Genomic DNA, 17,819 nt, shown 5'->3' with positions numbered 1-17,819 from the left:
TCTAGTTCAACTCCACCTTCCCGCATTCTTTCCCTATAATCCCTTCATCCAAAAATCTAATCAAACTCTATCTTGAATAGACTCAATAACTGAGCGACCCACTGCTCCCCGGGCTCGAGAATTCCATGATTCACAATCCTTTTAAGTCAACACCTTTCTCCTCACCTGAGTACAAAATGGCTGCCCTCTTTATTGTGAGTCTGCGTCCTTCCCCACGTTTGAGATTCCCCTGCTAGGGGAAACTTTTTATGCTGGCATTGTTGCTGGGTTCAACAGTGGCACAGCGGTTAGCGCTGCTGCTACACAATGCTAGGGACCCGGGTTGGATTCCGGCCTTGGGTCACTGTCCGTGCGAAGTTTGCACCTTCTCCCCGTGTCTGCGTGGGTTTCGTCCAGGTGCTCACCCGGTTTCCTCCCACACTCCAGAGATGTGCTGGTTAGGTGCATTGGCCGTGCTAAATTCTCCCTCAGTGTACCCGAACAGGCGCCGGAGTGTGGCGACTAGGGGATTTTCACAGTAACTTCATTGCAGTGTTAATGTAAGCCTACTTGTGACATTAATAAATAAACTTTAAAAAATATGTGTGTAGGTTCGGAGGATTAGCCGGGTAAGAACGTGGGATTACAGGGATAGGGCTTGTCTGGGCTCTGTCAAAGCGTCGATGCAGACCTGATGGGCCGAATGGTGCCCTCCTCAATTGAACATGTTGCCTGAACATCACAAAGTTGGCCCTCTGACTCTCAGCTCTTCTCTCAGTGGGGACAATGAGACTCTGTGGGGGATTTCAAACTGCCAGTCATACTGCCCTGTTAATCATAGACCCTAATAGACCCCACACTGTGCTTTGATCTGTCTGAATTAGAAAAGAGGCTGGAGTCTCTTACAGCACCGACAGCAGTGATATGCTGAGGTCTGGGAGAAGTGCACAGTTATAATCTCCATTTGTGTCAAAATGTGACATCAATCAGGGGCTGGTTAGTTGAGTTAGAATCCCTCGCAGCGCCAGGGACCCGGGTTCGATTCCCGGTTTGGGTCACCGTCTGTACAGAGTCTCCTCCTGTCTGTGGGTTTCCTCTGGGTGCTCCGGTTTCCTCCCACAGCCTGAAGGACATGCTGGTTAGGTGCATTGGCCATGCTAAATTCTCCCTCAATGTACCCGTACTGGAGGGTAGGGAGGCCATTTGGACCATCGTGTCTGTACTGACTCTCCAACAGAGCATCCCACCCTTGCCCTGTCCCTGTAACCCCAATTATTTACCGCACTAATCCCCTAACCTAAACACCTTTGGACACTAAGGGTCAATTTAGCATGGCCAATCCACCTAACCCGCACATCTTTGGACTGTGGGAGGAAACCGGAGCACCCGGAGGAAACCTTACGTAGACTGGGGAGAATGTACAAATTCCACACAGACAGTCACCCGAGGCTAGAATTGAACCCGGGTCCCTGGCACTGTGAGGCACTAGTGCTAGCAACTGTGCCACCTACCACTGTGCCACTAGTTAGCTGGATGGCTAGTGTGTGGTACAGACTAACACCAACAGGCGGCATCGTGGCAAAGCGGTTAACACTGCTGCCTCACAGCGCCAGGGACATGGGTTTGATTCCCGGCTTGGGTCACTGTCTGTGCGGAGTCTGCACATTCTCCCCATGTCTGCATGGGTTTCCTCTGAGTGCTCTAGTTTCCTCCCACAGTCTGAAAGATGTGCTGGTTAGGTGCATTGGCCATGCTAAATTCTCCCTCTGTGTACCCAAACAGGCACCGGAGTGTGGCAACTAGGGGATTTTCTCAGTAACTTAATTGCAGTGTTAATGTAAGCCTACTTGTGACACTGATAAATAAACTTTTAAAACAACAGCGCGGGTTTGATTCCTGCTCTGAAGGAGGTAGACTTGTGAGCTGCCTAGGAGAGTGGACAACTATGACAAACCTCCACTGCCAAAATCTTCCCAAGGGGGAACCTGGTCTGAATGAAACTTCCGACAATGTGCTGGGGACGTGCTTGCAGACAGAGCACATGTAACCTGTCCTGATGATGTACAATTCCTGGAGTGTGCGGTGCAAGGTGTAATGCATCTAGCTTGGAATTCATACATAAATGGTTGTCAATTCTTACATTTGTGAATATTTATAAGCTGCGATCGCGGCTATTGCACGGTACCTTGCATTCATCTTCAGTGTGGAATTCTGTGTCATTAATGACACCATTTTTACCTTTCTCCACAGCAAGCTCCCTAGCTGGGCTAGGGCTGTGGTACCTCGAATATTTTATATCACAGAGAAAGCCTGGAACTACTATCCTTATACCATCACAGGTAAGAAGCCTTTCCAATCATTGTTTTCCAGTTGAAATCATTATGAAGATACAAATTAAACCAAATTGTACTCTGAGAGGACAGAACAGTTTCTAACCCGATTCCTAAACGTGTACCCTTCAGAACTGCACGCAAGTACTTTTTTTAATGCACAACTTGCGTTCTCTCCCAATTTACCCTTTGGGTTCCTTTGCTTTATCTCTGCCTTTAAGGTATGAGTTGCTCTGTATTCAGCAAGAAAGCAAACTTTTTTTTTCGTTCGTGGGTGTCGCTGGCTGGTCAGCATTTATTGCCCATCCCTAGTTACCCGAGGGCAGTTAACAACATTGCTGTGGCTCTGGAGTCACGTGTAGGCCAGACAAGGTAAGGATGGCAAGTTTCCTTTTCTAAAGCACATCAGTGAAACTAAAAGAGGACAAAGTATTTTTGTATTGTTTGATATGCCACGAGTGCAGTAAGTTGTGGCACTTCCTGCGAACCACATGCTTAACAGCCTGTGTCATAAAATCAAAGATTCATAGGATCCCTACAGTGCAGAAGGAGGCCTTTCGGCCCATCAAGCCTCCACCTACAACAATCCCACCCTATCCCTGTGGCCCCACATATTTACCCTAGTCCCCTGACACTTGAGAGACAACTTAATATGGCCCATCCACCTAACCTTCACATCTTTGGAGTGTGAGAGGAAACCAGAGCAGCCGGAGGAAACCCACGCAAACACGGGAAGAACATGCAAACTCCACACAGACAGTGACCCGAGGCCGGAATTGAATGTGAGCCCCTGGTGCTGTGAGGCAGCAGTGCTAATGCTGCTTACTCTGGAAAAGTCCCCGATGCAGTGAAAAGAACATTTACTCAGCAGATCTGCCCAGTAACAAATGGCTTCCCATTATTATGATTTATCATCCAGTGTGATTTGGACTTCGTAAGGATTGTTAAACTTGGATAACACACTGGGCGGTACGGTGTCACAGTGATTAGCACTGCTGCTTCATAGCACTGGGGACCCGGGTTCGATTCCCGGCTTGGGTCACTGTCTGTGTGGAGTTTGCACGTTCTCCCCGTGTCTGCGTGGGTTTCCTCCGAGTGCTCCGGTTTCCTCCCACAGTCCAAAGTTAGGTGGATTGGCCATGCTAAATTGCCCCTTGGTATCAAAGATGTGCTGGTTAGGTGGATTGGCCATGATAAATTGTCCCTCAGTGTCCCAAGATGTTAAGATTAAGGGGGGATTATCAGGGTAAATGTATGGGGTTACGGAGGGGTGGGCCTGAGTAAAATGTTCTGGTCCAGAGTCAGTGGGGACTCGATGGGCCAAATGGCCTTCTTCTGCATTGTAGGGATTCTATGAGCCTTCACGGTGGAATTTACCTGCAACAAAAGATGGAAGTTAAGATTTGTTACGGAGCCTTTCACATCCTCGAGATGCCTCGGAGCAGTTTGCAGTCAGTAAGAGTACTGGAATGCAGTCTTGATTCTTTCCTGGGAAAACAGGGCTGCTAATCCGCATAAATGAACCCAAGGGCAGTGAGTGCAAACAGAGACTGGCTTTTAGCGTGGTACTGGGTGAGTGAGAAATGTTGGTTAGGACAGGGCAGCATCTCTGACAATTCCATTGAAATACGTCAGCTGAGATGTATTGCGCTCAGGCCCTGGAACGGGGTTTGAACCCACAGCCTTGAGACTGCAGGGAGCTGACTCAGGTTTTCCTGTCAGCTGTGGGAAGATGCTAATTCTCCACAGCTGCTTTCCGATGCCACTTGGTGAATGGCAGGGGCACAGTCCCCGATTGCTCTTGTTAACACACGTACAGGGAGTTTCACCTAGCAACCGGACTGTGAGTAAACAGGCTATATTTAAACTTTCTAAGGCTGGGGTTTAAAGGCCAAAACCTCTGGATTAAATGGAAAGGCATTGTCTTGAACCTCCAGTGATGTTTTAATAAGCCACAATGGTTCCCCACCAAGTGGTTAGAATCATGGAATCCCTACACTGCAGAAGGAGGCCCATCGAACCTGCACCGACCATAATCCCACCCAAGCCCTATCCCCATAACCCCACCTATTTCCCCTGACACTAAGGGGCAATTTAGCATGGCCAATCAACCTACCCTGCACGTCTTTGGACTGCGGAGGAAACCCACACAGACACGTGGAGAACGTGCAGACTCTGCACAGAGAGTCACCCGAGGCTGGAATCGAACCCAGGTCCCTGGCGCTGTGAGGCAGCGGCGCTAACCACTGTGCCACTGTGCCTGGCTGGCTACCCATTATCACGGCTGGCTTGCAGGACCTTATCTGGTCCTGTGTGATATTACTGAAAGTGATGAGGGCTGGAAGTTGTGGGGCTGATGGAGGGGGCTTTTTAAGGGGCGTCTGCTGTTTTTTGCCCGCCTGTAATTCAGTTGATGATTGAAAGCAACATATGTCTTTTGTGTTGAGGGGAATAACCTGTGAGCTAAATGCCACAAAATCAGCCTTTAATTGGGTGGCATGTTTGTTTTCCCTTTAACTCGTGCCACAGTTGACACTGGAGTGTGAAGAACAGTTGTAGGCCGTGTCCTCGCTGGAAAATGCAATGCCATTCTTTCCAAGGACCTTGCTGCTAGGCAACAGCTCTTTGTTTTTGATTCATAAAAGACTGCAAAGTCCTCCAGGCACAAGATGAACTCACTTAAACCTTATTCGGCTGGAACATTTCTAAATCAGCTTATTTACTGGGCATGTTCATTGAAATTACCTTCTCGGGTAACTTTTAGAGGTGATGTAGACTTGCGATTGTTTTAATAATTTATCCTCTTTTTCTTTCTCCTCCCTTGTTGCTTCTTCACTGTCTCTATCCCATCCTGCGCACTCAGAATACACAGTGAGTACTTTCATGTTTTAGATTCTATACATAAATAAGTACTGCAGCATGTCATGGCTATGTTGAATGCTGCAAAATCCTGTAAACTGAAAAGGAGCCACCCTCCCACTGCCACATTAATAGGTGGCATGCGAAGCTTGCTTGGTACCACAGCTCTCCTGAATGAGGTAGATATGTTTCAACACAGCACCGTCCACTAATACAATTTAGCATGATATTTGATGAGATAGCAATCTATATTTAATACATTGGGTGTCCCACAGCCTTGGTGTGTCCCACAGCCTTGGTGTGTCCCACAGCCTTGGTGTGTCCCATAGCGTTGGTGTGTCCCACAGCCTTGGTGTGTCCCATAGCGTTGGTGTGTCCCATAGCGTTGGGGGTGTGATCCATAGCGTTGACGTGTCCCATAGCGTTGACGCGTCCCACATCCCTGGCGCGTCCCACGTCCCTGGCGCGTCCCACGTCCCTGGCGCGTCCCACGTCCCGCATCCCACATCCCTGGCGCGCCCCACGGCCCTGGCGCGCCCCACGGCCCTGGCGCGCCCCACGGCCCTGGCACGCCCATTAGCCCTGGCACGCCCATTAGCCCTGGCACGCCCATTAGCCCTGGCGCGCCCATTAGCCCTGGCGCGCCCATTAGCCCTGGCACGCCCATTAGCCCTGGCGCACCCATTAGCCCTGGCGCGCCCATTAGCCCTGGCACGCCCATTAGCCCTGGCACGCCCATTAGCCCTGGCATGCCCATTAGCCCTGGCGCGCCCATTAGCCCTGGCACGCCCATTAGCCCTGGCGCACCCATTAGCCCTGGCGCACCCATTAGCCCTGGCGCGCCCATTAGCCCTGGCACGCCCATTAGCCCTGGCACGCCCATTAGCCCTGGCACGCCCATTAGCCCTGGCGCGCCCATTAGCCCTGGCGCGCCCATTAGCCCTGGCGCGCCCATTAGCCCTGGCGCGCCCATTAGCCCTGGCGCGCCCATTAGCCCTGGCGCGCCCATTAGCCCTGGCGCGCCCATTAGCCCTGGCGCGCCCATTAGCCCTGGCGCGCCCATTAGCCCTGGCGCACCCATTAGCCCTGGCACACCCATTAGCCCTGGCGCGCCCCATAGCATCTGTGTGTCTAATAACGTATCTTCTTAGAACAGAGGTTGTTAAAGGGAAATTTTATGGTGGTGTTCAAAATGGCAAAGGATTTTGACAGAGTAAATAAGGAGAAATTATTTGCACTGGGAAGTAGGATCGGTAACCCAGGAGGTTAATAATTATAAAATCATAATTGGATTTCAAATAATTGGCCAAAGAGGTGAGATGAGCAGACATTCTTTATTCCACACAGTGAGTTGCTATGAATTGGATTGCAGTGCGGTGGAAACAGATTGAGTGGTAACTTTCAAAAGGGAGTTGGATAAATGCTTGAAAAGGGGACAATGCCAGGCTTTGGGGATAGAGCAAGGCTTGTGGAACTATTTGATTGGCTCTTTCAGAGAGCTGGGAGCTCAAGTGTGATGGGCTGAATGGTCTCTGGTGCCTTCTAATTCTATGATATCACTGTGAGATTATATAATAGCGCCTGTGTTGATCCTCGCTACGCTGTCACATGGTCAGCACAGACCCAACTAGGCAGTTTTTGAAATCAGGAACTGGAACCTATCATAGCAACTTAGTTCCACAATGGACTTTCTCGCATTGAGACCAAAGGCGAGGTGGAGTTAACAGGAGAGGTTTATTGCTGCCTTCAGCAAGATTACTGGGGAATCTCCTGCATTGCTGCTTTCTTTCACTGGGTATTGGGGAATGTCAGCCAGCTGCACAAGTGATCAGTGCCAAACAGGGGGAGGTTGTGTTTTGTGGCTTGTTAATGGGACGTGGGCGTTGCTGGCAAAAAGCCAGGGTTTACTGCCCCTCTCTAAATGTCCTCGAGAAGGAGAGCTACTCCTTGAACCACGGCAGTTCATGTGTTTTACAGAAAAATGCAAAGGGAATAAAGCAGCTCGTTTGCTAATTTTGCACACATTCCTTTTCCCACCCAGCACTCCCACTTCAGATCATAGAACCATAGAATCCCTACAGTGCAGAAGGAGGCCATTTGGCCCATCGGGCCTGCACCGACAACAATCCCATGCAGGTCCTATCCCCAGAACCCTATGCATTTACCCTAGCTAATCTCCCTGACACAAAGGGACAATTTAGCATGGCCAATCCAACTATCCCGCACATCTTTGGAGTGTGGGAGGAAACCGCAGCACCCGGAGGAAACCCACGCAGAGACAGGGAGAATGGGCAGACTCCACACAGACAGTGACCCAAGGCCAGAATCGAACCTGGGTCCCTGGCGCTGTGAGGCAACAGTGTTAACCATGAGCGCGGCTGGAAAATCCCGCTAGTTTTGTTTTAATGATGATATTGGATATGTTGTTTTAAAAGAGTCTGTGACCATATCTATGATCATAGACTGCTTACCATAAATATTAGGGTCACAGGTCAACCTGCTTGACACACAGATAACTGATTCCACCATTTTACCAAGTATTGGTGCGAAATTAATGTGTTAGTCCTTTCATCCTTTTTGAAAGGATTGGGTGGCATGGTGGCACAGTAGTTAGCACTGCTGCCTCACAGCGCTAGGGACCCGGGTTCGATTCCCAGCTTGGGTCACTATCTGTATGGAGTTTGCACATTCTCCCCATGTCTGCATGGGTTTCCTCCGGGTGCTCCAGTTTCCTCCCACTTCAATAAACTTGAAGTGCTGATTTAGTAACTGGCTGATTTAAGAGGAGACTGGGATAATAGCTGGATGCTTTGCGGTCTGTGGATATATATATTCAGGAAATTATTGTTTGACGTCAGTAGTAGGTAAATTATCGGAAGGAGTATTAAGAGATAGGATCTACAAATATTTGGATAGACAGGGACTTATTAGGGAGAGTCAACATGGCTTTGTGCATGATAGGTCATGTTTAACCAATCTATTAGAGTTTTTCGAGGAGGTTACCAGGAAAGTGGATGAAGGGAAGGCAGTGGATGTTGTCTGCATGGACTTCAGTAAGGCCTTTGACAAGGTCCCGCATGGGAGGTTAGTCAGGAAGGTTCAGTCGCTAGGTATACATGGAGAGGTAGTAAATTGGATTAGACATTGGCTCAATGGAAGAAGCCAGAGAGTGGTTGTGGAGGATTGCTTCTCTGAGTGGAGGCCTGTGACCAGTGGTGTGCCACAGGGATCAGTGCTGGGTCCATTGTTGTTTGTCATCTATATCAATGATCTGGATGATAATGTGGTAAATTGGATCAGCAAGTTTGCTGATGATACAAAGATTGGAGGTGTAGTGGACAGTGAGGAAGGTTTTCAAAGCTTGCAGAGGGATTTGGACCAGCTAGAAAAATGGGCTGAAAAATAGCAGATGGAGTTTAACGCAGACAAGTGTGAGGTATTGCACTTTGGAAGGACAAACCAAGGTAGAACATACAAGGTAAATGGTAGGACACTGAAGAGTGCAGTAGAACAGAGGGATCTGGGACTACAGATACATAATTCCCTAAAAGTGGCGTCACAGGTAGATAAGGTCATAAAGAGTGCTTTTGGTACATTGGCCTTTATAAATCAAAATATTGAGTATAGGAGTTAAAATGTTATGGTGAGGTTGTATAAGACATTGGTGAGGCCGAATTTAGAGTATTGTGTGCAGTTTTGGTCACCTAATGACAGGAAGGATATTAATAAGGTTGAAAGAGTGCGGAGAAGGTTTACAAGGATGTTGCCGGGACTTGAGAAACTGAGTTACAGAGAAAGGTTGAATAGGTTAGGACTTTATTCCCTGGAGTGTAGAAGAATGAGGGGACATTTGATAGAGGTGTATAAAATTATGATGGGTATAGATGGAGTGAATGCAAGCAGGCTTTTTCCACTGAGGCTAGGGGAGAAAATAACTAGAGGGCATGGGTTAAGGGTGAGGGGGGAAAAGTTTAAAGGGAATATTAGGGGGGGCTTCTTCACACAGAGAGTGGTGGGAGTGTGGAATGAAGTGCCAGATGAGGTGGTGAATGCCTCATCTTAACATTTAAGAAAAACTTGGGCAGGTCCATGGATGAGAGGGGTGTGGAGGGATATGGTCCAGGTGCAGGTCAGTGGGACTAGGCACAAAAATGGTTCGGCACAGACAAGAAGGGCCAAAAGGCCTGTTTCTGTGCTGTAATGTTCTATGGTTCTATGGTTCAGTCTGAAAGACATGCTGGTTAGGTGCATTGACCCGAACAGGCGCCGTAATGTGGCGACAAGGGGAATGTCAGAGTAACTTCATTGCAGTGTTAATGTAAGCCTTACTTGTTACTAATAAATAAGTAAACTTTAAAATGGGTGCTATATTGGCTTGTTTATATCCCAAGACCTTCCCAGCACTCAATCTCTCTCACTGACTACAGAGATTCTTGCTTCTTAACCACTTAGAATGAGTGCCATTCATCACGATGGATTTTTGAACTTTGAACCCTTTTCACTCTGCGTTACGCATCCCGTTAATGTCGATTGTTAATCACACTTGGGTGATGAGCAGCTGGGGCCGGTGAGGGCCTGAAGGAATTAATCCATTTAGGCTGCGTGTCTCTGGACTTTATCCTCTTGTTTCAGCCACGGCAGCGCATTAGAGAGATGAGCTGTCCCCGTTTCGAAGGAACGAGCTTTGAAATCGATTCTCAAGTAGACCTGAAATCCCAAAGCATGCTATTACTGAAATCTGATACAGCAACACGCTTGAATTAATATGCTGCAAACCTTTTTGCGCGCAGAGTCAGAGATTGCCTTTCGAACCTCAGATTGAGTCGGAAAAGTCATCAACATGTCAATTGTCACAAAAAGCTTCCCAGTAATTTAAAAACCGACGTCGATGACTTAGGAAGGAACATCATTTCCAATACTTCAAATTATTTTATTTATTGTTGGAATCTGCTTCTTCACAGATCATCAGTTACATTTATTGAGAGATGGAGGTTAATCTAGAATCATAGAATCATAGAAACCCTACAGTGCAGAAGGAGGCCATTCGGCCCATCGAGTCTGCACCGACCACAATCCCACCCAGGCCCTACCCCCACATATTTTACCCGCTAATCCCTCTAACCTACACATCCCAGGACTCTAAGGGGCAACTTTTTTTAACCTGGCCAATCAACCTAACCCGCACATCTTTGGACTGTGGGAGGAAACCGGAGCACCCGGAGGAAACCCACGCAGACACGAGGAGAATGTGCAAACTCCACACAGACAGTGACCCGAGCCGGGAATCGAACCCGGGACCCTGGAGCTGTGCAGCAGCAGTGCTAACCACTGTGCTACCGTGCCGCCCCTAATTAAGGAGATTTATATTTTGTGACCTGCGATGGTTTCCCTGACAAGATGTGCCTCAGAGCACACTGCATTTCTGCCGTGCCTGTGTTGCTGCATTTCTGCCGTGCCTGCGTTGCTGCATTTCTGCCGTGCCTGCGTTGCTGCATTTCTGCCGTGCCTGCGTTGCTGCATTTCTGCCGTGCCTGCGTTGCTGCATTTCTGCCGTGCCTGTGATGCAGTGCATCCACTGCCTGGGGTAGGGATGGCTGTGGGTTCCTGGTTACTGAGCCACCCATTTGTCCCAATCTTCCTCCCCCTGCTGACCCGGAAAGAGAAATGGACGTAAGATGCACGTCAACCACAATCCAATCGTAGAATCCCTACAGTGCAGAAGGAGGCCATTTGGCCCATTGAGACTGCACTGACCACAATCCCACCCACCCTTCACCCCACATATTTACCCTGCTAATCCCCTTGACACTAAGGGGCAATTTAGCACGGCCAATCAACCTAACCTGCAGATCTTTGGACTGTGGGAGGAAACCGGAGCACCCGGAGGAAACCCACGCAGACACGGGGAGAAAGTGCAGACTCCACCCAGACAGTGACCCAAGGCCAGAACTGAATGCGGGCCCCTGGCGCTGTGAGGCAGCTAATGATGCTCACTCTGAAAAAGTCCCCTATGCAGTGAAAAGAACATTTTTCAGCAGGCCTGCCCAGTAACAAATGGCTTTCCGTCATGATTTGTCATCCAGTGTGATTTGGATTTAGTAAGGGTTGTTAAACTGGGATAACACAGTGGATGGCACTGTGTTATCAAAGTCCAAGTGTAAACTCCACACAGACAGTGACCCGAGGCTAGAATTGATCCCTGGTGCTATGAGGCACCTCCAGCTTGAGGGGCTGAATGGTCCACTCCTGTACCTGTGGACAAGGATTTTCCCAGCCCCGGTTAATGGGCATGGAGGTGGGATTACTGGGAAAGTAGCAGGGGGTTGCATCAAGGATGGCCCCCTCCTTCACGTTGCTGCTGCCAAGGAGATGTGTCAGGATGGACTCTGCGCTAAACAAAGGCCAGAATCTGATTTAAACAATCAGAGGCCCAATTAGAGTGGCAGTTTAGAGAGCCAGTCGGCTAAATGTCGCTGATCGGACAGCACTGCCGTTGGGTGGGGTGATTTGCTCCTCAATAGCAGCGGCCTCCCCACAGTAGGGTGGCACAGTGGTTAGCACGGCTGCCTCACAGCGCCAGGGACCCGGATTCAATTCCGGCCTCGGGTGACTGTATGTGCGGAGTTTGCACATTCTCCCCATGTCTGCGTGGGTTTCCTCCCACAGTCAAAAGTTAGGTGGATTAGCCGTACTAAATTGCCCCTTAGTGTCCCAAGGTTAGACTGATTAGCCATGGGAAATGTATGAGCTTACAGGTTTAGGGCAGAGGGGAGGTATATGTCCAGTGACAATACCACTATGCCACTGGCTCCCCACATGGGGAAACCTGGGGGCTGGGCTTCTCCGGCTGTTCACACCGGCTGGATTCCCTGCTCCCACCGGTGGTGCACCCCCTCCCGCTGTTTTCACGGTGGCGTCAATGGGAAATCAGTCAACTGCAGCGGGACCAGAGAATCCCGCCAGCAGAAACACGCGGCTGGCAGGCCGGAAAATCCTGCCCCTGGATGTTTTTCCTTGGAATGGGTGGAACGTTCCTGGTGGTCTAGTTGTTAGGATTCGGCATTTTCACTGCCGCGGCCTGGGTTCGACTCCCGGTCAGGGAATGACAAATTGGAGCGGCACAGTGGTTAGCACTGCTGCCTCACAGCGCCAGGGACCCGGGTTCGATTCCCGGCTTGGGCCACTGTCTGTGTGGAGTTTGCACATTCTCCCCATGTCTGCGTGGGTTTCCTCCGGGTACTCCGGTTTCCTCCCACAGTCCAAAGATGTGCAGGTTAGGTGCATTGGCCGCGCTAAATTACCCCTCAGTGTCAAGGGGACTAGCTAGGGTAAATGTATGGGGTTATGGGGAGAGGGCCTGGGTGGAATTGTGGGCGGTGCAGACTCGATGGGCCGAATGACCTCCTTCTGCACTGTAGGGATTCTATGATTCTATGAACAGGTCATTTGGGATGGTTTCGGAATCAATGAACAGGCTCTGGAGGACATGTCTCTCAAATCTTGACTGTCAGATGGATACGAGGGGAAGAGCAAATATACTGTTGGAGAAAAGGAGTATTCTGCTCGTCATGGCTGAATAGTGAAATATTATCTACTTCTCGCTTGTGAATAATATGCAGGAAAATGCCTGAAGGAATTTATTATTTGTCTGACTGATGGAAGGCACTGTCACAGCCTCATTGCGAAATAAATCCCCATATCGCTCTCGCGGAGAGAATGGTGGCATTGTTAGTCGATCACAATGACACCTCCATTTTGAACCAAAGACAAGGTGTAAATGGAAGACTCTTTGTTTTAATATACAGCTGACATTCACCAAGCAAAGCTTTTGTATTGAACCCAATTCAGTTGACCAGCTGGGTGCACGGTGAAGAGATCCAGGTCAAAAAACAGAAAATGCTGGAAAATCTCAGCAGGTCTGACAGTATCTGTGGGAAGAGAATAGAGCCAACGTTTCGTGCCTGGATGACCCTTCGTCGGAGCTCTGACTAAGGGTCATCCAGGCTCGAAGCGTTGGCTCTATTCTCTCCCCACAGATGTTGTCAGACCTGCTGAGATTTTCCAGCATTTTCTGTTTTTGTTTCAGATCCCAGCATCCACAGTATTTTGCTTTAATCTAAAGAGATCTAGGCGTGCTGCTAATGTGAAGTCCCTTGGCTGCCTTGGATTTGTCACGTCCAAAGATGTGCGGGTTAGGTTGATTGGCCATGCTAAATTACCCCTTAGTGTCCTGGGATGTGTATGTTCGAGATATTAGCAGGGTAAATATGTGGGGTGTCAGGGATAGGAGCTGGGTGGGATTGTTTTCAGTGCAGACTTGATGGGCCAAATGGCCTCCTTCTGCACTGTAGGGATTCTATGTCATAAGGTGGCACTACAATTATAGCATCTTTATTCCATAAAAAGACAATTCAGAAGAAGAAAATGGAAAATTATTCCTTTGAAAAGGGAACCAAAAATCACCAATGTTGAGATTAGACTTTCCCCGGCTTTGGTAACTTTCTATCACTGTAGTTGGGGGTTGTGGTTTGGTTGTTTTGCCTCCTGTATAAAATGTGTCTGAAGAGCCAGTTTTTGGAATGGTTGGCAAATTAAGGATGTTCCTCAAGATTGCTGCTGCCATTTTTTATTTCATTGTGGTTACTGAGCATGCTCAGTCTATTTTAAAAACAAACTGCTCCTGGCCCCTCTTCCCGGACATTCCCGCGCGTCCCCAACCTTCCACTCGCCACTGCCTTCCCCTCCGACCCTCCCACTCCCTTCTGCCCAGCATTTCTATTCAAAGGCTATGGGGAGAAAGCAGGATTAGGCTATTGAGTTGGACGATCAGCCATGATCATGGTGAATGGGGGAGCAGCCTCAAAGGGCCAAATGGCCTCCTCCTGCTCCTATCTTCTGTTTCTATATCCCATAGTTATTGTGAAAATTCCCTAGTCGCCACACTCCGGCGCCTGTTCGGGGTACACTGAGGGAGAATTTAGCATGGCCAATGCACCTAACCAGCACATCTTTCAGCCTGTGGGAGGAAACCAGAGCACCCAGAGGAAACCCATGCGGACACAGGGAGAACGTGCAGACTTGGCACAGATAGTGACCCAAGCGGGGAATCGAACCCGGGTCCCTGGCGCTGTGAGGCAGCAGTGCTAACCACCATGCCTATGGCCACAATGCTGGGGGAACTTGCCTGTTCATCTGGAATAGTGCAGTGGGATCTTTTACATTCCGCTGACAGGGTAGACAGGGCCCCGGTTTATCTTGTCACGCAAAGCTTTATGCCAATTCTGTGCTTGATTGGCACGTTTAGAGTGGCATTTTGCTCAGAATGGGCCTTTCCTCCCCGCTGGAGCTGTGACTTTCGCCAACCTCTGTTTGGAATAAAAGTTCTCCAGCGCGATTCAATTGTTCACGTTGATGTGTGGGCTGCAGGGTGGTGAGGCCAATGTCCCAGTGACAGGATGAGCATCACACACAAAACATGATCGTGATCTCAGCCTTTCTGTGGAGATACTGAGAGGAGGCCAGACATTAGTTCACAGAGTGGGTGGAGGGAAATTGGAGAACGGAGCTTTCAGTTCCTTAACAAATAAGTACTCCCAAGTGTGTTTTTTTCTTTATTCTTCTATCAAGTGCCAGCATTTGTTGCCCATCCTGACTTGCCCTTGACCTGAGTGGCTGGTGAGGCCATAATCAAAGGGCAGTTGAGAGTCAACCACATTGCTGTGGCTCTGGAGTCACATGTAGGCCAGGCCAGGTAAGGACGGCAGATTTCCTTCCCTAAAGGACATTAGTGAACCAGATGGGTTTTTACGACAATCATGGTCATCATTAGACGTTTAATTCAAATTCTACCATCCACCTTTTACCACGGCCAAAGCACCTAACCAGCACGCCTTTCAGACTGTGGGAAGAAACCGGAGTACCCGGAGGAAACCCACGCAGACAACGTGCAGACTCCGCACAGACTGTGACCCAAGCCAGGAATCGAACCCTGGTCCCTGGCGCTGTGAGGCAGCAGTGCTAACCACTGTGCCTCCGTGCTGCTAGTCAGCCTTACTAGGCCTCCAATTCCCATTTCCTGACTCTTTAGCCATCCCCAGCAGCTTCGAGCTGGACCATTCCCTGCATTGGCTCCTGCTGCACTGCCGCGCACAAGTTTGGGCCTTATCCGTACTGCTTTCTCCCTCATCTCTTGGCATCTGACTCTGCCCAAGAGCTTGCCAAAGACACTCCTGCCTTCATATCGAGGCCGGTTTCCCTGCTTGGTGCGCTCCCCCACCATTGCAGTCTGCTGCCAGAGGTCCTGCGCGTTTGACAGGGTAGATAAGGAGAAACTATTTCCTGTGATTAGGCTATTCAGTGGTGCTATCATAGAACCCCTACAGTGCAGAAGGAGGCCATTCGGCCCATTGAGTCTCTCACTGACCCGCTGACAAAGCATTGCGCCCAGGACCACCCACCGTTCTATCCCCTATCAGGAAGCACTTCTGCACCAGATGTGTATACTGGAATCAGAAATTCTCCACCCAAAATGTTATTGTAACCAGGTCAACTGAAAATCGCAAAGCACAGATGAAGAGATTTTTGCTTGTTAAGGATATTCATTAAAGATGTGGATTCCATGTGGGTAAATGAGATAATCCGACTGAGTGACAGAACACACTTCAGGGGCTGAATGGCCTCTTTCTGTCCTTACTAGTATCAAACAGGGTCGCACAAGATCACACAATATGGAAATGTGGCTTTAATGTGATTTATCAAAAGGAGAACAGGAGTAGGCCATTCAGCCCCTCCAGTCTGCTCCGCCATTTAATATGATGATGGCTGCTCTCAACTCCACTTCCCTGCCCATTCCCCATAGCCCTTCAAACCCTTTACTGATTAAAAATCTGTCCACCTTTTCCTCAAGTTTACAGTGGCACGGTGGTTAGCACTGCTGCCTCTCAATGCCGGGGACCCGGGTTCGATTCCCAGCTTGGGTCACTCTCTGTGTGGAGTTTGCACATTCTCCCCGTGTCTGCATGGGTTTCCTCTGGGTACTCCGGTTTTCTCCCAGTGTGAAAAACGTGCTGGTTAGGTGCGTGAACCCGAACAGGTGCCGGAGTGCGGTGACTAGGGGAATTTTCACAGTAACTTCATTGCAGTGTTAATGTAAGCCTTATTTGTGACAAATAACTAAACCTACTTACTCACTGTCCCAGCATCCACCGCACTCTGGGGTAATGAATTCCACAGAGTCACCGCCCTTTGAGAGAAATAGTTTCTCCTCATCTCTGTTTTAAATCTGCCATCCCTTGTCCTAAAACTATGACCTCTTGTTCTAGATTGCTCCTTTCCAGGTCTATTCTATCAATCCCTCTTGTGCTGGTAGTTTACATTTATTTATTAGTGTCACAAATAGGCTTACATTAACACTGCAATGAAGTTACTGTGAAAATCCCCTAGTCGCCGCACTCCGGCGCTTGTTCGGGTAACACTGAGGGAGAACTTAGCACCGAACCAGCAGGTCTTTCGGACTGTGGGAGGAAACCGGAGCACCCGGAGGAAACCCACGCAGGCACGGGGGGGATGTGCAAACTCCGCACAGACAGTGACCCAAGCCGGGAATTGAACCCGGGTCACCGGGGGGGTTTTGAGGCAGCAGTGCTAACCACTGTGCCACCAAGCCCGCCCCACGCGCTATGGGCTCAGCACGCTTCCACTGTGCCACTCTGCCACACAGTTATAAAATACTAGATAGTCCAACTGACAATACTGAGTTGTGTTTGAATCCAACCAATAGTGATTAAATAAAAATGTTACACTTCAGTCATCAGTAAATGATTTACGTGGAGTGATCTCTGTATTCAGTAGACTTGGTTCAGTGCTCATTGGTACAAACTTGACAATTAGTGAGCAAAGGATGGATGCCATCATGGTTGGTCAAGCTTTACTTGGGTGAAAACAATAGCCTTTCTGAAGCTCGGCCTCTTCATTGGATTGAGTAACTTTATCTCTGGACCAGTCAATCTTCCAGCTGATACTGGAGTGATTGTCACCAACTTTTAACAAAAAACTGTTTGAATCTCTAGTACTAATAAATCTTTCGTCATTGAGTTTGTAATTCCCACCAAAAAATTGTTTGATATATAATGAGAAATGGAGTACGAGATCATTGCCTCCAGATGCTATAGAATCACTACAGTGCAGAAGGAGGCCATTCGGTCATCGGGTATCCACCAGCTCTCTCACAGAGCATCTTACCCGGGTCCTATCCCCTTAACCTAACTCCACATCTTTTCCCCTCTAACCCCCTAACCTAAATATTTTGGGACACTAAGGGATGGCATGGTGGCACAGTGGTTAGCACTGCTGTCTCACAGCACTAGAGACCCGGGTTCGATTCCCGGCTCAGGTCGCTGTCTGTGTGGAGTCTGCACATTCTCCCCGTGTCTGCGTGGGTTTCCCCCTGATGCTCCGGTTTCCTCCCACACTCCAAAGATGTGCGGGTTAGGTTGATTGGCCATGCTAAATTGTCCCTTAGTGTTAGGGGATTAGCAGGGTAAATATGTGGGGTTACGGGAATAGGGCCTGGGGTCGGTGCAGACGCGATGGGCTGAATGGCCTCCTTCTGCACTGTAGGGATCCTATGATAATAAGTCAAATGAAGTGAGG

The 17,819-nt window shown here is 49.1% G+C and overlaps 1 protein-coding gene across 2 annotated transcripts in view; it reads left to right on the top strand.

The window, feature by feature from the left end:
• Positions 1–17,819, top strand: part of LOC144510829 (cytoplasmic phosphatidylinositol transfer protein 1-like) — a 232,938-nt gene that overhangs the window by 130,503 nt on the left and 84,616 nt on the right. Inside the window, exons 4-5 of one of the 2 annotated variants that reach the window (XM_078240775.1) lie at positions 2,230–2,318; positions 5,173–5,180. In XM_078240775.1, coding sequence (XP_078096901.1) covers positions 2,230–2,318; positions 5,173–5,180 — 97 coding nt within the window. The remainder of the gene's footprint in view (positions 1–2,229; positions 2,319–5,172; positions 5,181–17,819) is intronic. The other variant, XM_078240774.1, reaches the window with a different exon arrangement.

This window comes from Mustelus asterias, chromosome 23 (assembly GCF_964213995.1).
Source record: "Mustelus asterias chromosome 23, sMusAst1.hap1.1, whole genome shotgun sequence".
NCBI lineage: Eukaryota > Metazoa > Chordata > Chondrichthyes > Carcharhiniformes > Triakidae > Mustelus > Mustelus asterias.
Note: the sequence above shows the minus strand (reverse complement) of the source record. Positions and strands in the feature narration are given on the sequence as shown.